Source organism: Pleurodeles waltl, chromosome 9 (assembly GCF_031143425.1).
Source record: "Pleurodeles waltl isolate 20211129_DDA chromosome 9, aPleWal1.hap1.20221129, whole genome shotgun sequence".
Classification (NCBI taxonomy): Eukaryota; Metazoa; Chordata; class Amphibia; order Caudata; family Salamandridae; genus Pleurodeles; species Pleurodeles waltl.
The window spans coordinates 901763318-901783963 of NC_090448.1; the positions used below are offsets into that span (position 1 = coordinate 901763318).

Consider the following 20646-nt stretch of genomic DNA (forward strand, 5'->3'; position numbering starts at 1 on the left):
AGGGAGGAGGGACCAACTTAGTTAGGACCACCCCTAAGGTGTCCAGAGCTGAAGTGACCCCCTCCCCTCAGAATTTTCCATCTTAGTTTGGAGAACAGGGACCAATAGGGTTAGGAATGTGTCCCCCCCTAAAGAGTGGGCACAGGAAGGGTGTAGCCACCCTCAGGGACAGTAGCCATTAGCCACTGCCCTCTGACGCCTGTAACACCCTTGAATCTAGGATTTAAGGGCAGCCCTGAACATAGCTCACAAGATTCTTGGCGACCTCAAGAAGAAAAAAAGAAAGAAGCAAGAAGGACTTCTAAGTCGACCCCAGCAGAGAAGACTCCAGACACCAACTGACTTAGCCACATCCCGCCTGCCTGTAGAGAAGCCCTGCTACTAAAAGGCGGAGCCAGTGATCTCTCCAAAACCCCCAGAAGACTGCCTGCCCACCAGAAGACCAAGAACATCTCAGGACAGCGGCCCTATCCACAAGAAACTCCAAGAAAGACTCCACAACTGCTCCACATCTGCGCGTCCTATCCACTCTACACCTGACACCCATGGCAAGTGTCCAGGAGGCCCACAGGTCCAGAGTAGTTCCCCAGGCGATTCCAACCTTGTGAGCACCCTGGGTTGACCCCAACACAACGCCTGCAGCCTAAATCCGGTGGATCTGCCTCACCGCAAGAAAAGATACCCGATGCCCAAAGGTACCCCTGCACCCGCAGCCCCCTGGCCTTGGGGAATCCGACCAATGGTCCAGCAACGTTCACCAGGCGGCCCTCTTCCGTGTACAGCCTTTGGTTTTCCAGAACCAGCCCCCTGGAACAAGCCAGCAGCATCTTTGTGACGACCAGGATCCCCTATTGGAAAGCATTGGGAGCCCAGTGAGCACCTAAACCCCCCAAGGGTGGCGGTCCAAAGCCACAGGTACTTACCAGCCAGCATATTTGTTCCAAGTGCCACCAGTCTACACAGGATCCCATTCTAAATCCAGCACCAACTTTGACCTCTGCACCTGGCCGGCCTGTGCTGCTGATGACGTATGTTTGGGGTCATCTTAAAACTTAACCAGTGGACATCCTAACCCCGGAAGACTAACTGTAAGTCGAGTACTTACCTCAAAACTGCACTAACACTTCTCCCGCTGGGACTTTTCTGAAAATTTCACTACATCAACTGCTGAAATTGATAAGTGTTACTTGCCTGTAAACTGTTTTATTTACTAAACCTGAACAAAGTACATTTGATACATATGCTTGATAGGTACTTACAACTGTACTTAGCTGCAACAAGAATCTTTTGGTTCTAGAAATAAAGTAACAAATATACTTTTGCCATATAAATTCATTGGCCTGAAGTTAGTCATTGAGTATGTGCCTCATTTCTTGACTGTGTGCGTACAACAAATGCTTTGCACTACCCTCTGATAAGCCTAACTGCTCAACCACACTAACACAAAAGACAGCATTAGTATTATCTACTCTCTGTTAAGCCTCTGGGGAACAGCTGGACTCTGTGCACACTATTACTTACTTTGCTATAGTATATACATAGCCAGCTTCCTACAAACCCTATCCTGTGAAGTACACCCAGTGTCATCTGTGTGTGTGGTTGGCACTGCAGGTGTGTGCTGACTTTGATGAGCCAATCATCCAGGTAGGGAGATACGTGGTCATTTTGTCTTCACAGATGTGCTGATACCACTGCCAGGCTCTTAGCGAATGCTCGCAGTGCAGTAGTTAGCCCAAGTGGAAGAACTTTGAAATGATAATGCTTGCCTGCTATGACAAACCTTAAGTATTTGTAGTGAGCAGGGTGTATTGGTATGTTGAAATAAGAGCCCTTTAGGTCTAGTTTTGCCATAAAGACGCCTTGCTGAAGATGCTGAATGACATCCTGTAGGGTGACCATATGTCATAATGTACTTGTTTAGAGGTCTGAGATCTAAGATAGGCCTAGTGACCCGTACCTGTTGGGATTAGGAAGTATAGGGCGCATACTCCTGAGTCTCGGTGTTGAAGGGGAACGGGTTCTATGGCCCTTTTGAGAAAAACAGCTTGGACCTCCTGCTTGAGAAGGGTTTGGTGTTCTTGTGATAACCTGTGAGTGCGAGGTGGGATGTTGGGCGGTGTGGTAATGAGCTCCACACAATAGACATGTTGGGTCATGGCTAGTACCCATGTGTCTGTCGTGATGGGATACCAGATGGGGTGAAAAAACTGCAGTCTGCCCCCAACAGGTGTTGTGTGGCTGTAGGGAGGATTGGGCGGTCACTGCTCTGCATTAGGTGTTGCACCATGTGTGGAGACACCCTTGCCCCAACCTTTATTGATACTTTCCCTGAAGGAGCCTCTATACAAACTCTTGGTGTATGCAGTCTTGGGTTGTTTTAGTAGGAAAGTGGAGGCAGATTTATATATACCTCTGTAGTCTGGCTGACTAAAGGAGCCCCTGGGAGTATAAAGTTGCAATGCTCCCATTGCTTTGGCAGTGTCAGTGTCCTTTTCTATCTTGTCAAGGGTAGAATGTACCTGTGGACAAAAAAAGTGCTCTTTGTGGAACAGCATATTTAATACTGGCTGCAGGACTTCTTGTATGAAAGCAGAGCAGCTTAACCTGGCATGTCTCTTAAGAAGGATGCTGCTATTGATCCCTCTAGCAACAGTATCTGCTGCATCAAGGGCGCAGTGGATGAAATTGTTTGTTTTGGCTAGCTCCTTCATGACAATTTGCTGGTCTTTCTTCCTATTCTCTTCCGGGATCCACTATAAAAGCTCCTCCAACTCGTCCCAGTGGCACTATCATATCGGGCCAATAGGGTCTGAGAATTGGTGATACGCCAATGGCTTGCTGTCTGCGCTGCAACCTTCTTCCCAGCAGCATCTGTCTGCTTACTTTTTCGGGAATGGGGTAACCCCAGTACCTGTCTGCTTGCCCTCTTGCATGCAGTGATTGGGATAGTAAAGTCAGGTGGTACTTATCTTTGGATGAACAAGGGGTTGGAAGGACCAGCTTTATATTTTTTGTCCACCTGAGGGGTGCCTCATTATGCCAGGTAGAATGGGTAAATACTGAGTACCCCTATGTGTGGAAGCTATGGTGTCGAAAAGAAAGTCCTGTTCTGGGGTTCTTTGTTCAGCTTAAAATTATAGAAGGCTGCCGCCTCGGGAGGGAAGGAACAAGCTGGGTTTAGATCAGGGTCGTTCAGTGTGGTGGGATCAGTGTCACATGTCCGAAGGGTCAAGATCACCTGATTACTCTCCTAATCCCTCACTGTCTGACTGTGGCGACCCCTAGGGTGAGATATTTAGTGGGTCGTGTGTGGATGAGGATGGTGGATGAGAGTGAAGGAGGGTGAGGGAGGTGACGGGGTGGAGGTGGTGTAGGAGGAGGATTGTTGGCAGGGATGGTGGCCTTGTCCTTAGTCTTCTTCCTAGAAGGTAGGGGAAGGTTCAGTGCCTCCTCTTCCTCTTTAAAGTTGAAGGGAGCAGCGATAATGAAGCCAGTCCCCACTTGAATCTGAATTTTCCTCTGGTAAATGTCCAATTTTTCAAGAATTGGTTCAACAAGGGATTCAGAAGCAGAAGATGGTCTTGAGTCTTTCGGCTCTGTAGGTTTGGGAACCAGGAGTTTCTGTTTGGATGGGTGAGGCTTTGCCGGCGCCGAGGGAGACGGAGTCGGCAGCTCGGTCGGCACTGAGAGTCAGGTTGATGCAATTTTCAGCACCGGGCCCAAGGGTGGGGCGTCTGAACCAGTCTTTCGAGCCCGACCATGGGCAAAAGGTTGTCTGGCAACCTCCAATCGTGGGAGTGGGGAAATCACAGATTTCTTTTTGGTGGGCTTGGGTGTTGGGAGCAGGGGCCAGAGTAATCATGCACTGGGCAGATGATATCTCCTGCTTTTCCAAATTTACCTCGGCGTCAGAGCCAGAGCTATCTTCATTAGAGACGGCCTCCTCTTCTTCGGCAGTCGGCCCTTCCTGCACTTGTTCTTCGCCAAAGAGATCAGGAGTGTCGTCAGAGTCTTTTTGTGACATTTCCAGCCTACGAGCCCTTTGGTCCCGAAGGGTCTTTTTTTAACGGAATGGTTTGTAGGGTGTCGCAGTCGATCTCTCTGCGGTCACGTGAAAGGCACAGATTGCACACGAGGTGCTGATCAGGGTGCGGATATTTTGCATGGCCACCCGGGTAAAACCTGAAGGGTGTGACTCCATCAGCAATGCATTCCCGATGGAGTCAGTGACAGTGGAAAGGTAGGCCCGAACAGGCATCACCCGAGGGGCAGAGGGTAAAAGGACTCCGAACCGAGAAAATCGAGGGAAGTGCAGAAGTGTGAAAAGCGTGATCAAAAACTATACTTTTGAGGACAGTAAAGAACAGAAGAATTGTACCGAACAGAGATGAAACAGAGCGTAGGCACACACGTCCGAACCAGACAGCGGAGAGAAAACCACACGCCATCGAACATAAGGATTTCGATGTGTGGGAGGTGGGAGGGAAGACCTACGTGAGTGTAGGAAGCTGGCTCTGTATATACTTTATCAAAATGAGATATAGTGTGCACAGAGTCCAGGGGTTCCCCAGAGGCTTAACAGAGGCTAAAGTAAATAATACTAATGCTCTCTTTTGTGGTAGTGTGGTCGAGCAGTTAGGCTTGAAAGAGGGTGGCGCAAAGCATTTGTTGTACACACATACAACAGAAGAAGCACACACTCAATGACTTAACTCCAGACCATTTTCTTAATTTATTTCTATTACCACAAGATTTAAGTTGCAAGTACGTACATTAATAAATACGTATTTTACATATAAATCAATATGACTGGAATCACTAAGTTGTACAGTTAAAAATAAATGGCAATAATCTGTTTTAAAAGCTGACAGCGCAATTTTCAGAAACAGTTTCTGGGGGAAAGAAAAGTTAGTACGATTTACAGGAAAGTACTTGATTTACAGTTCCAGTATCTGGGAGTTACAAAGTCCATATGCTGGGGTTAAAGTTAACCCCTAACACCCACCACCAGCAAGATGGGGCAGGCCGGGTGCAGAGATCAAAGCTGAGGCAAATTTAACATAGGCTCCTATGGAGACTGGGGGCACTCTGTTTTAGATATGCTGGCAGGTAAGTACCCGCGTCTTCGGAAGAGAGACATGGGGGGTTTAGAGGTGCATCAGGCGGGGTGGGGGGGGGTGAACAAGTAGGCACCAAACACACCCTTAGTGGCACACCGGCGGTCGGGGGCAGGGTGCAAACAGAACGTCGGGCTCCTAATGCTTTTCTATGAGGGGACCCCAGGGGTCACTTAAAAGCTGCAGGCTGGGCCGAGGAGGTTCGTTCATGAAAACCAAAGGCTGGACAAGTAGGAGGGCCACCTGCTAAACGTTGATGCACCAGTGGTCGGTTTCTCCAAGGCCTGGGGGCTGCGGAGCAGTGTATCTTTAGGCATCGGATATCTTCGTCTGGAGCTTTTGCGGTCGGGGAGGTAACTCCACTAGCTGTGGTGCCCTGGGGCACTGTAACAAAAGGCTTGAGCCTTTGAGGATCACTGCCAGATGTTACAATTCCTGCAGGGGTAAGGTGTGAAGTATCTTCACCCAGGACAGGCTTTGTTTCTAGCCACAGAGACCACAAAGGCTCTCACCCCTTGTGGTCAGAACCTTGTCTGAAAGTGGCAGGCTGGAATAAACTGGTCAGTCCTGTACTAGCAGTTTGGCTAACATACAGGAGGCATCTCTAAGGTGCCCTCTGGGTGCATTTTTCAATAAATTCCATATAGGTATCGGTGTGGGTTTATTGTGCTGAGAAGTTTCATACCAAACTTACCAGTATTCAGTGAAGCCATAATGGAGATGTGGAGTTCGTAATGACAAACTCCCAGACCATATACTCACTATGGCTATACTGCACTTACAATGTCTAGGAATGAACTTAAGACGCTGTAGGGGCATGTTGCTCATGCAGCTATGCCCTCACCTGTGGTATAGTGCACACTGCCTTAGGAATGTAAGGCCTGCTAGAAGGGTGACTTAGCTATGCCATAGGCAGTGGTTTGTGAGCATGTCACCCAGAGAGGGGTGCCATGTCGACTTTGTCTTATTCTCCCCAACAGTACACACAAGCTACAAAGGCAGTGTGAATGTGCTTGTTGAGGGGTCCCCCAGGGCGTCATAACATTCTGCAGCCCTTGGGGACCTTCATTGGCCACCGGGCCCTTGGCACCATGGATATCTTTTACAAGGGACTTAACTGTATACCATGGGTGTGCCACCAATTGGAGAAACAAAGGTACATATTTTGGTAAAGAACACTGGTGCTGGGGCATGTTTAGCAGGACCCAGCACACTCAAATGTTGTCATCAATACTAGACACAAATTTGGGGGGGTCAACCATGCCAACAAGGGCACTCCCCTACAGTGAAAATCTTGGATTTGAGCTCTGTGGACTTACGCTGGAGGTTTAACATGTCTGCAAACCTCCTGATCACCATGTGAGTGGAGATGACTTTCAGTGGAGAAAGGCAAGTCGGATACAGAATTTACATTCAATTGTGGTATCAAGCCCATTGGTATCCTCCAATCCTGCAAAGTCTAAGTCAAACAGCTGTCTCCTTTATCAATTGTACTGGGGTTTTCTTGAGTCTTGAGGGTCTGTTTCCCCCAAATAAATATCTGCCTTTTTCTAATAGCTGCTGAGCCACTCTTCTAGAATGGTAGGGCTTCAGTCATAGACTCTCTGACAGATGTGGCATCAGCAGAGTTGGAGACAGTGGCTAAGGCAGGAACTGATGCAGCACTGGCCAGTGTCACAACAGGTACCACTGTCTTCCTCTCAAGTCTCCAAACGCAATGATTTTGTAAATCACTTCACCTACAAAATATCTCATCTGAAAGAGTTGAGCAATGAGAGGCTCTATCAGTTAGTTGACAGAATACTTTCTTTTAAAACCACCTACTAATTCACAGACCATCTGGCTTCTGGGTGGAGTGTAATATGATCTCTGAACAAAACCTGTCCACATTTTCCAAGAATCTGTGAACAGCTCCATGTGGACGATATTATGCAGTTAAACTAAATCAAATTAATCTTCTCTTATCGATGGTGTACCTTCATTAATACCCCCTTTCTAAATGGTACCTTTTCAGAGATCCTAAAAGCTGGCAAAATTAACCCCATCTTAAAGAAACCCATTGCTTATACTAATGTTCTCTCCAACTCTGGACTAGTCATCAAATTGTCCTGGTTATGTAAAGTAAACGAGAAACGGTATTCCGATCAATTGCCATCTTCCTCGAAAATAAAAAATTTCTCAACCCCTCCCAAATTAGGATAATACTAGGCATGTGCATTTAAACTGCCATCTTGAAAGTTTTAGATGATGTGTAGTCTATTATTATTATTATAGATAAAGTTGCATCTTCTGCCTTCACCTCCAAAGCATCACTCACACTCTTGAAGCGCATAAACAGGAAGACCTGTCCCTTGATTGTTTACATCATTCCTTTCAAATGAAAAGAACTTAGTGAGATTAGGCAAAAAATAATCTTAACACACCTCTACAGACTGTGGTGTCCAGTAAAGTACAATTTTCGCTCCAACTCTTTTCAATATCTCTATGAAAACACTTCGACTGCTCTTCAAAAAGAGAAGATCATAATCTATCAATGTGCACATGACAGCGAGCCTAATTCAAGACTATGGCCATTTCAAGACATATGCACCCAGAAACCATGCTCTCAAAACTTAAAAAATTATTCCTAACAGTTTCCAGAGTCAGAACGCTGAGAAATGGAATTCAGTTTCCTATACAAATTGATAGACATCAGCCAGATCAATTGACTTACAGAACTGCACACTATCTATTCTCTCCAATACAGGGTGTAAAATATTTGAGATTCTGCTTGGATAAACACCCTGCAATGTCTTGACTGCTTGCACACACAATGTCTGAGGTGAAATTTATGCTGTCCTCTTAAAACCTTTCCAAAAACCACTGGATTTCAGGATAGTTATTAATGATCTAGTTGTTTATCATACACATTACGGGAACTCCACACTGATCTAGCCATCTTGATACCTGCATTGGCTCCCTCAGGAAGCCAGGATCAAGTTTAAAGCCGTCTGAATCTTCTTCAAGGCACTCCATCAAAAACAAACGCAATATACTAAAAGACTTCTAGAGCAAATGTCAACTCTGTTTGGAGTAAAAGATAGTCTTATGCCAATCAGCAGTTAGTCAATATTTCCTCCATGCAGACTGATCCCTGGAACGTGCTGCCAGAAGCAGCTTATATTGTGAAGAGAAAAAAAAAAAAAACTAAACGTCAGTCTTTTTTTAATGTTTAATGCATTTTTCATACTACACTCCTCTGTCTTTTCCCTCTCCTCTCAACTCTGTCCTATCCTACCCATGTATTGTATGATTCCTTAGTAACTTCTCTTTACTATCCCTCTAGCCCTTGCCTTACATGTAAACGACTTCCCCTTTAAATACTTACTCCTTTACCTTTCAGATTGGCTCATCATTCGTACCGTCACCTGTTTTACACCATTTACATTATCCTTACTTCGGAATACCAATCTTTGTCCTATGTTGAGGTCGTGCCTTCCCTCTCCATGGTTTCTTCTAACAGCTTCAATTCTGGTTTCACAGTAGACTGTTTCTAATGTCCAACATGCAAGATATGTATCTCTCTTTTTGTAGGTTGTTTGTAAAGTACACTGACATTATTGTGGGAAGGCTGTGCTATATAAATATGTAACATAAATAAAAATTATTCTGCTAGAGGAGCACCTCACTGTGCAGGTCTCTGGTGGCATAACTTGCATACCAAAGCTAGCTGTTATGGTTGTAGTGGTCACGCAAAACCATGTCATCTGGAAATATATATGAAAATAATTCAGGTTTACATAACAGAGGGTACCGTTGTTCATAAGACTGAAGCCATGAAGATTCCATGAAAGAAGAGTCCTTTCCACAGCTGCTACCTTTTACCTAGCAAGAACCTGCAAACCCTATATGAGAGCCACCAGAGCAGTTTTTGGACCATTTTCTCTTCAAACACTGAAACTTAATGCGCAGCTACCAGTGAGCAGTTTTTTTTTTTTTTTATAAGATAGCAGGATTCCACTAAGAAGTGAATGTGCACAGTAGAGGTTTGAAGTGATTTTCAGTTTGCAAATTTGAATCATGGAAAGTTAGCGTCAGCCTTCCGTTCTTCTGAAATCAGTGAACTGAGTACCATTACATTGGGTAATGGCAGCATTTATTAACAGAAAAGGAAGAAGGGACATTACGCACCATTTAAAAAAGAAGGCTAAATCTTTTGTTAGTTTAAATGTGGAATGCCTACATTAGTAGCCTTAAGGCAGATATTTGATAATAGGCACAGAAAACATCAATTGGACAGACAGTGGAGCACACTAGGACCCTTCAGATTTTCGTCTGCTTAAAAATCAAAAATGCCCATTACACCAGCCCCAAATGACTACAGAAGTATTAGAGGCACATAGAGCTAAATATTAGCTAAACAAAACCAGTTAAGCAAATTGGGAAATGAATGTAGGCTTTTTGAACGTTTACTTTGGCCTAAATGCTGTATCATTCCATTTGCCCTGTTATCATCTACTCTATTTCCACCTGTGTGAATTATGTTGTTTTCTTTTAAGTAGTGATTCCTGAGAATACCTGCTATTTATGATGTGAGTAAAAATAAATCCTTAAAAGCTATGCTAAGTTAAAATACTTTACAAGGTATGTGCCTCACATGCTAGGTACCACTGGGAACAAATTATTTCCTACATTTTGAATTCTACTTTCACATAACCATTTGATTTGAAAATTGAACTAGACTATTCCTGAAAGAAAGCTCTGCTCTGGGTGGCAAAATTATACAAACTGTCTTCTTAAAGGCACACCTTTGAAGGAGAATTATAATCATATGTAATATGCAGTCCACCAACAGTCCTCCGCTGCTTGCCACCGTTTCCCACTCTTCAGACACAGACTATCTCAATACTTCAGAAACATATGCTGATGACAGCAGCTTGAAATATGCTAACGTCAGGGTAATTAGCGCTTCACTATTTAAAATGGTTCAACCGAAACTGGGCTGTGCATCGAAATACCCTGTCAGACTCACACCAAACATCTACATTAACAATATGCTGAACCACTAATATGTTACTAAGATAATGGCTTGGGAAGAATGCTGGAGTCAGCCTTTTTGCACACTCAATGTAATATAATTTACCTCCTCCTGTTTTCTGAATTCCATTTCCATTTGTTTGTTCCGAGGCTGACTCTTTCCAATGCCATGCCCAGTTATGAAGTTGCTGCTGATATAAGCCAGCTCTGGATCCTGCTTACCAGCTTCCTTTATTAACCTAAAAGTATAACACACATTTTACAAAGTAATAGTATAATCGCAACCTCTGCAATAAAAATGAAATACAATTTCAGTTACCTGTTTCACTGTACTGGCCAAAGTATCACCTCTCCCACAACAGCTAAGACACAACGGCCAAGTCTAAAATGAAAGTTAATGTCTTCTGTGACAGCACTTCAAGTCCCTTGAAGCATTCCTGCATTCTACCCCACACCTCCTCAAATATTGTACCTGTTTCATAAAACTTTGAAAATTAAGAAAACCCTTCATTTTCCTATATTGAATTGAGACTTTACATTCATGGTTCTGCCCGAGCAGCATGCATTATCAGCCTGTACAATAGAGAACGTCTCTGGTTCTTCTGAGCTAGTGTCTTGGAACCATGATGCACCCTACCTCTACAGCTTTAGGACATGTTTACCAGTTTGCAGAAAGAGATAAAAACAAGCAAATAGTGAACCAGTGTTGTCTGCCACACATAATGATGGATGGTTCAACAGTGCTGAAAGGTGTGTTGGGGACCTCTGACCCATGACATTTTTATTTGCGTAACACGAATGTGGGATAGTTTGTGGAGAGATGTTTAAGGAGGGCTGAAGTAGAAACTATGGGTGTGTGCTCCCTGGCAACAGCTGATGATTTTGATCTAGTAAAAAAATCATGATTAGATTTATTGTAGGAAAACTCATGTTGTTTTCCACTTCTATGGCGATAAAGTTTATCAAGATTATTGAAACAAGACAAGGTAAGCATTTCCAGTTGATTTTGACAACAATTCAGAAGAGGATAAAATGGGCAACAAAAACATTCATAGGAACTAGATCGAAGACCCCTAAAGGCTGTTAATATGTTGGGAAATGGCCTTAAAAACGAGTGCCCTTTCTACGCGGGTTAACCCATGCTTGCCTGAACCACGTAAAGGCGTGGTTAAGGCAGAGAGCAGTCTAGCTGAGCTGTCTGGGTCGGATCAGGAGCCGGAAGCATCAGGAGGGGTAAGTGGGCTGGGGTTGGGGGGGGGTGTGTGTGTGTGTGTGTGTGTGTGTGTGTGTTTGGGGGGGGGAATAGTTTTTAGGGGTAGAGGGTGGATTTACGGTGAGGGGAGGAGGTCGAGCTATTCTTTTGGGCTGAGAGCAGGGTTTTAGGACCTGGGTCTGGGTTTGGGGGAGGGGTAATTTTATTTTCTTTTTTTTTTTTTTTTTAGACAGGGGGAGGTCAGGTTCGTTTTTTTGGGCAAGTTGCAGGGTTTTAGGGACTGGGTCCGGGTTGGGGGAGGGGGGTAGTTTTTATGGTGGGGTGCTGTGCCAGGACTCTGGATGGGGGAGGGGAAAAGGGGGGGTTGGGTTGTTTTAGTTTGTTTTTTTTGAGGGAGGAGGCTCGGTTTCTTTTTTGGGCAAGGAGCAGGGTTTTGGGAGCTGGGGAAGGTTTGGGTGGGAGGTAATTTTTAGGGGTGGGGTGATTTTTGGGCTCAGGGTGAGGAAAGGGGTCGGGTTCTTTTTTTTGGATGGGGCAGGGAGCACAGTTTTAGGGCTCAGGGAGGGGGGTGGCGTAGTTCTAAGGACTGAGATAGGGTTTTAAGTCTTGGGGTGGGGAAGGGGCAGTTTTCGGGGGTGAGGTCAGTTTTAGGGCTCAGGGCAGGGGGGCTAGGGTTGGTAGTTTTTAGCAGGGAGCAGGGTTTTAGGGGTTAGGGTAGGGGCAGGGGTAGTTTTAAAGGCAGAGCGGAGTCGGTTTCAGAGCTTAGGGCGGGGGGGTCAGGGTAGTTTTAAGGATAGGGTGGGGTCAGTTTCAGGACTCGGAGAGAGGGGCGTTTAGCGCTCAGGGCAGGGGAAAGGGACAATTTTAACAGCTGTGGTGGGGTGGATTACAGGGTTGCAGGGTTGGGATATCGGGTGTTAGGGCGCAGGGCAGGGGGGAATTTACCATGCATATTCTTTTCCCAAACATGCTTTTACAACAAAATTAGTTGTAAAGGCATGCGTGGTAAAGACGCTGTCGTTGTTCAGACCACGCTGTTGAGGCATGTGTGATTCCATCATACAACCACAAATGTGAACTGGTCTTGGAGAATCAGGGAGGTGTAACAGTTTCTTATTTGTAAACTAGCATAAAATTAGCCTCTAGGTTTCTCACAACACAGCAATTTTCCACACAAAGGTAGAGGAAAACTGTTAGTTCAATTAAATATTTATTAACAGGAGAATTATAATGCCCTGGTTAAAAACAAGACTTCTTGAAGGTGGTATGCTTGCATTTTTTATTACATTATTTTGGTTGAATTATGGTCTGCTGATTTTCATTTGTTTTTGCAATTAGGATGTTGTGCAATTAAAATAACAGGGTCAGTTTTTTAAAGGGGTTATCTTTTTCTTGTGTTTCGGTCACTACGGACCCAACATATGCAGCTGAAATGTTTTGCCTAGATGGAGACAGTAAAAATGCTAAGGTAGAAATGATAAAGGGGATTGGCTTGAGCTGGGGAGCAGTCATGCCCGTCTGCTTGAGTGCCCGAGTTGGACAGCAACAGGTTTAGCTGCAAAGTGGAGGAGCAAATACAGTGTGTTGCATACGTATGGAAGTATTAAGGACCACCTCTACTGGAGGAGTTCTGTTCAACTTTTAACTACAGAGTTAGCCATTTTGTACTTTTCCAAGTTATGGCCTCTCTATGTATATTAGAGTCTTTCTTCTTTATACTGAGTTTATCAGTAAAGATAAAGCATAAAACCTGCGGCTGTGTCTTATTAAATTATATTCTCCTTTAGTGTAGAATATTATTATTTTCTCAACATGTTTTCCAGTTTGCCACTGATAACCCATTCACACACCTCTACCTTTCTCCTTTATGGCATTTGCCCATTTCACTGTCTCCTCCTCCTCTCATTTTCATACCTTTATTCTTTCCTATTACCTCCACTAACAGAGCTCTTGTTCACTCAGCTCCTTCTCTTGCAGTGCTCATTTAATCTACATTCTCATCTCGAATCACTTATCTGTATATTTGGTTTACATATCTTCTGCATATTTTCGTCTCTGCCTAAACCTTCACTTCTCACTGTCATGTTCTTCTCCTACTACATTCTTATCTCTCATTCAATAACTTCATTTCTGCAGGATTTAATATTTTCTTACAGTTTTTTCACCTACATCTCTGAGATTCCCTGCTTTCCTTTGCATCATTATTTTTATCCACGTACCTTCCGTGCCCCTTTACTATTTTCCTTCTTTCTTGCTAACATTTACCAATTGTCCAACCATCTCATTTATCTACTCCTATTTGTTCTAAAAATCCTCTTTCCCATATTATTGCTTTGCACTTTTCTCTCTCCTTTCTATGTTCTTTCCTTCTCTACGGATTCTCTCTTCAGTTTTAGTTCTTCTGTTATTCCATTTCTATTATTGTTCAAACTCCTCCTTTTTTTTTGTTCCTTATTCTTTCTACTTCTAACTTCCTTCATTCTCCCTCGTCTTCATCAACTTCTGATATCCCTTTTCGCACCATGGCTCCTCCCTCGTTTTCCCATGCCTTCTATTTTTCTACCTTGATCACCTCTTTACCTTAACAACCTGTTAGCCATTTTTCGGCATTTGTCATCACAGACGTTATTTCAGTCATTAAGTCTAAATAATTTGCTCACATTAAGCAACACATCCCTATCAGGCCAAAGTCTCCCACAATGTTTTCCTACCCTTTGGCAGAGGCCCTACGGACTGAAGTCAAATATGAGAGGGCAAGAAAGAGATTAATTTAATATTTTAATGGGCAAACGTATTCACAGAAATGCTAAACATATAGGAATGCTTTGGTCCTTCCACGTACTTGATCCGCTCTGCTTACTGTAAAATGGCTTTCAAAAGAGTATCAGTGGCTGCATTAGCAGCATTGGTAGAATTGATCAAAGGAGTAGGTATCTATTATAGAGAACACTGTAAACAGCGGACCCACAGGTTCAAATCCTGGTAGGGCTGCATTAAACTCTCAAGACACCAAAGCAAATAAAGGACCATTTAAATTAGTGATAGCATATAAAATGAATGCACCAAGATATTGTTCAGACTCTGGCGTTTAAATGTTCCATATAATGTATTTACAAGGTACTTAACTTTCTTTGCATGAACACTCACTGCGAGAGAAAATAAACAACTTTTACTTAGAATTAGTAAATAGCTTTAGCTGAAGTGTGACTGAAATGTTGGTGATTAATGAATACGTTACTTACCTTCGGTAACAAATTATCTGGTAGACACACATTCTAGTTGCAGATTCCTTATCATAGAATTTCCCCCAGGCATTAGTCTGGATCTGGAGATTTTTCTTCAAGAAGTACCCTTGCGCGCCATTAGGTGGCGTCGGTTGACTCTGCACATCGTTGGTGTCGTGGTCGCTGGATTTGACACCACAGGTCATATATAGGCGCCACACCAACACGCTGACGTCATTTTATTTTCACAACTTTCCACGCCAGAAGCACGAAGCCATGAAGAACATTGACTCTGGTGTGTCAGAATTAGGACCCTGAAAGGTAAGTCCCGTCCCTAGAAATCAGTTTGCAGAGTGGGGAGGATGGGTGGGTTGGTAAGGAATCTGTAACTAGATATTGGGCCTCATTACGAGTTTGGTGGAGGGGATTACTCAGTCCCAAAAGTGACGGATATCCCGTCCGCCATTTTACAAGTTCCATAGGATGTGATGGAACTTGTAATACAGTGGGTGGGATATCCGTCACTTCTGGGAGGGAGTAATCCCCTCTGTGAAACTCGCAATGAGGCCCATTGGCTCTACCAGATAAGGAGTTACCAAACGGAAGTAACATATTTATCTGATAGAAACTTTGAGTTGCAGATTCCTTACCTTAGAATAGATACCCAAGCAATACCATCCCTGGAGGCAGGTCTGCAAACCAAAATCATACTAGGAAGTTCTGCAGGACCGAACAGGCAAAGCACCTGTCTCTTAGGACCTGACTGTCCAGGCAGAAGTATTTAGTAAATGTGTGCAAGGACGCCCATGTTGCTGCCTGGCAGATATCCAGGGCTGGAACGCTGCGTGCGAATGCAGTAGTTACAGCTGTTGCTCTGGTAGAATGAGCGCGTAAGCCCTCGGGGGATTGCTTCTTAGTCAATGCATAGCACATTTTAATGCAGAGAACAACCCATCCAGAGATGGTGCTCTTCTGCACTACCCAACCAACATAACCCACGAAGAGTTGATTGTCCTCCCTGAACTCTTTTGTAGAATCAAATTAGAATGCCAACACCCTTTTTGGGTCCAGACAGTGGAGTCTCTTCTCTTACTAAGAAGGATGTGGGGATGCTTAAAAGGTAGCTAAGGTGATTTACTGGCCTACATGAAAGGGAGTGGCCCCTTTATGCAGAAAAGAAGCCCTAGTAAGAAGCACCACATTGTCAGGGTGGATGGAGATAAAAGGTGGCTTCGAAGAAAGAGCCTGCAGCTCACTTACTCTGCAGGAAGAGGCGATAGATACAAGGAAGACTTTTTTCAAAGTAAGCAGGCAAAGTGGGCAGTTGTGAAGCAGCTCAAAGGGAGCACACACTAGATAGGTAAGAACCAAGTTCAAATCCCATGGGGGCATTATGAACGGGGAAGGAGGAAAGAGATGCGTAACGTCCTAAAAAAAAAAAAAAAACTGGCCAACAATGGGAGATTTAAACAGAGATTGTTGGTCAGGCAATCGGAGGAAAGCTGAGATGGCAGACAAATAACCCTTTAGGGTGCCCAGAGCAGAGCCCTGCTAAGCCAAAGAGCGAACAAACAAAAGAAACTCAGAAAGAGGGGCAGAGAGGGGATCAACAGACTTGTTGGTGCACCATGCCACAAATTTATTCCAATGACCGGCATATTACGTTTTGGTAGAGAAATACCTGGCTGCCAAGATAACATCACAGACTACGGGCGTAAGGTCAAAAGCTGTCAACTGCCACCGCTCAATCTCCACGCAAGAAGGCGGAGATAGGGCACGTTCGGGTGGAGAACAGTCCCACGCAGCTGCGACAGAAGATCCTCCTGAAAGGGAAGCCTGATCGGAGGATCGATGGACATGTTCAAGAGCCCCAAGTCTTGAGACACAAGAATGACTTGTGCTGGGTCGTTCTTGATCTTCTTGGGAACTCTGAGCAGAAGTGGTATGGGTGGAAAGGTGTACAGGACGCCTGAGTTCTACTCGAGAAAAAAAGCATCGTCCTGCGAGTGCCGCCTTGAAAACTCCAACGCGCAAAACAGATAATATTGTGCATTCTCTGCGGAGGCGAACAGATCTAACCATGGCTCTCCCCACTGCTGAAAGAGACCTTGAGCTACTTCCAGGTGAAGACAAAATCTGTGATCGACCAGGCACTGACGGCTGAATTTGTCCACTCCAACTTTCAGTAAGCCCACCAGATGCTGAACCACAAGGGATATGCCCTGATGTTCCAGCCATGTCCCGAGGTGGACAGCCTCTTGACAAAGGGTTCATGACTCAACCCCACCCGCCCTGTTTGGTGCAGTATTACATAGAAGCGGTGTTGTCCATGAACACCTGCACTACCTTCCCTTTGAGAGAGAGAGGGAATGCTTTCAATGCTAGTTTGATCGTCCTGAGATCCAATAGGTTGATATGGAGCTTGAACTCCACCAGAGACCAGACGCCTCTAATCTCCACCTCTCCCATGGCACCGCCCCATCCCAGGAGTGACGCATCTCTCACTACAGTCCCATCGGGTTGGGGAAGGGAGAGGGATCTGCCTCTGTCCCAATCGCTGTTCAAAGGCCACCACTGCAGATCTTGCACAGCCCCTTCTGAGATCTGGACCATGTCGGAGAGATTCCCCTGATGCTGGCCCAACTATAACTTCAGGTCCCACTGCTAAGCCCACATATACCATCTGGCTCGTGTCACTAGCAGGATGCAGGAGGCCATAAGACCCAGCAGCCTCAGAGTCATTGTAGGAGGCTGGCTCGGTTTATGGTGTACATCTATGGTGGGGAACCCTATACTGAGTTCAGGTAACCCTTAGTGATAGTCACTAGGCGTCCAGATAGCAAAAGATCTACAGGAGTAGCTGAGGCGTGCAGCTGAAGCTTATCCAAGAGGAATGTAAAGCACTTGCAATACCACAGTAGTCAGTCAGTAACTCAGTCACTAGAAAGAACCACACAAGTCTTGCAAAAATAAAGGATCATTTATTACAGCGCTACTACTAGACTAGCAATGGTATATCTCCCTTTGGAGATATATACACACAATATCTACACAAAATAACCCACAGAAAAAGCATAAAATATGCAGGCCCGTATGGAAGGACCAAACCATATACCAAGAAAACGGAATGTGAAATAGTAAACCCGACCAAGGTAAGCGTGGTAGTTAGCTAAGGGCTGCTGTAGATATAAACACCAGAGGTAAGTACTTTAAGTCTCTCGAGCGACCAGGTGGCCACCTAGTGGCCCCATAGGCTAACACAGGGAGTAGTGGTAGGAGCTCGTGGGATTCACAACCCTTCCCAGTGGTCCCTGAAGAAACCAGCACACAAGAGGGAGGACAAAGAGTGCCTTACCTCAGGATACACAAAAGACAGGAGTACCTACACCAGGGACCCGGATGCAGAGGGCAGGAGGGACTCTCATTAGTCAGTGGAAGCCTCGGATTGTTGAGTTGCTGTCACGACCAGTGGACCAGGCCAGTGGAACCCAGAGTGGGATTCCAGACATGAAGGACCGCTAAAGGAAGGTGACAGAGACCAACACACTTAGAGGTACCCAGGTGGTGCAGGTGGCATGTCCACCCTCCTAGAAGAAACATTCCTAGCTGTGGGGTTGAGGAGGTTCAGAAGATCCCAGGAGTCGCCTACGAGCTGTACATTAATGGTCGCTGGATTGCAGGAGGGTCAGTGACCAGCCAGGTCACCAACAAGTAGTGGCAAATTCAAGAGGAAGTTAAAGACGTATTTGCAAAGTTTTGGATACCAGCAAGGTCCCCCAGAACCTACACAGGAGGGGGGAGTCAGGGATGGCTCTCAGCACGCAGGAAAGCCAGAAGACGACATTCAAGCACTCCAAAAGTGATCCACAAACAATGGACACAGGGGGTCACAAGGAGGCCTCAGCGGCACAACAAAGCAGAAGTCCCATGTTGCACGACAGGGATAGATCTTCGAGTTGCAGAGTGCTGGAAGACGGGGCTTCTTGGCGCCTGAAAATCTCCTGGAGGAAGAGTCAACAAGCCTTGGCAAGAGCAACAGTCATGGTGCACAGGGATTCCAATCTAGTGGCAAGAACAGGGACCCACAGTCTCCCAAGTTAGTCAGAAGACAAGCAGGACTTAGAGGAGGCCACAGACACCACCTGTGATGCAGAGCCTTTCGATGTCAGTTGGACACCAGACCCCACCAGGGGATCAATGCTGTCTTGAAGTGCCTCTGGAACCAGGAGAGTGACTCCTTCACTTCAAGGGAGATTCCTTTGTGCTTCCAGGTGCAAACAGAGTCCTTGTGACTCTAGAGAATGCACAGCCTTGGATGTTGCAGAAGTCTTGAATGATCCGGCGAGACAATGTTGCAATGGGAGCCTTCCCACCAGAAGCAGACGTGTTTCAGTTCCAAAGCAGACCCGTAGCAGTTGCAGAGGTCAGGAGCAGAAGATGTCTTGCATAGAGTTCCTTGGAGAGTCTTGCTCAACGAATATAAGGACCCACTTTCGGGGGAGCCCTCAATTAATCCTAAATAGGGATTGATCACTCTCTGAAGTGGGGGGTCAGGGACATCATCTACCTGGCATAACCATTCAGATGCTCCAAGGGGCCTCTGTCCATCCTGTTTCCAAGATGCTGGACTCAACCGGCCACCTGGTAGAGCTGTGTGCACCTCCCTAGAGGAGGAGCTGGATAGGGGGATGGTCACTCCCCTGTCCTTTGCAGTTTCACGCCAGAGCAGGAATTGGGGATTCCTGAACTGGTGCAAACCAGATTATGCAAGAAAGGCACCAAATATGCCTTTCAAAGCAGTAGTCTGGGGGCGCTCAGAGGCTACCCCACTCCAGCCCTTAGACACGTAATACACAGAGGAAGGTGGTCACACCTCTCCCCTGCTGGAAATCATTTGTTCTGCCTTCCTCTGCCTGAGCCAGGCTTACCAGCAGGAGGGCAGAACAGTGTCTGGGTTTGGCAGCAGTGAGGGCTAACAGCCAGGCCCCATAAGGCTGCACAGGCAGAACTGGTGGGTCCTCTAATGAACCCCAAGAGTACAGGAGATCATGCAGCTACCACTGGAATCTAGCTGGTTGCAAGATTCCAACAATTTTGATGCCAAACGTGTAGGTTTCAGAGAGGCCATTTTGTAGTTGGACCATTTGTGTTGACCAGTATCCACTAAATACCTTAAGATGTCTTCCCCGCACTTACAAAGCCCAGGAAATGGAGCTTGGGGTTTGCAGGGGTACCCTGCTCATGCAACTGTACCCTCGCATTGAAGGACATGCACCCTGCCCTTGGGCTGAAGGGCCTACCAGGGGGGTGACTTACAGTGTCTAAGTGCAGTGACCAGGATATAAGGCAAGTCTTATATCTGTGGTGAAAGGGTGCATGCACCATTTCATGCAGACTGCAATGGCAGGCCTGAAGACACAGTTTGCATGGGCTCCCATGGATGGCACAATACATGCTGCAGCTCATGGAGAACCCTGTGTACCAATGCCCTGGGTACCAAAGTACCATATATACTAGGGACTTACATGAGTGCACCAGTATGCTAAATGTGGGTGTAAAATGTTACCAAGCAACCAAATTTAGAGGGGAGAGCAAACCCACTGGGGTCCTGGTTAGCAAGATCCCAGTAAACTACAGTGTAAACAAACTGAGATCAGGCAAAAAGTGGGGGGTAACTATGGTAGAAAGATGGCACTTTCCTACAACAACTTCTTCCCAAGTTGGTCCACCCTCTTTGATTCCCTATCTGGAGGAGCGGAAGGGGACATGCCAAGGGACGTTGAGGCTTGGATGACCAAGCTCTCGGGGTGGGGTGTTGGGTCAGGAAAGCATAGTTGTTAGAAGCAGCCCTATGGTGGCAGCTATTGTACTACTAACAGAAGCCCCTATGCTGGGTTTGGACAAGGTCCCCAGCAGGACACCAGTGAGGGCTTCATTGAAGGGCAAAAAGGGCTCTGATGTGGAACCCCAGGCTGAAGCACCTCAGTCAGGTGACTGGTCCTGACAGCCAGCGAAGGCAGATCGAGGTCCGAAGACCTTAGCTGCTCTCCACACCATCATGAAGTATTAAGCCCCC

General features: G+C 45.7%; 1 protein-coding gene across 3 annotated transcripts in view; it reads right to left on the reverse strand.

Annotated features, from left to right (window-relative positions):
* DICER1 (dicer 1, ribonuclease III) overlaps positions 1 to 20646 on the reverse strand; it is an 848581-nt gene that overhangs the window by 663761 nt on the left and 164174 nt on the right. For all 3 annotated transcript variants that reach the window (XM_069208246.1, XM_069208245.1, XM_069208247.1), the window contains one exon: positions 10240 to 10372. In XM_069208246.1, coding sequence (XP_069064347.1) covers positions 10240 to 10372 — 133 coding nt within the window. The remainder of the gene's footprint in view (positions 1 to 10239; positions 10373 to 20646) is intronic.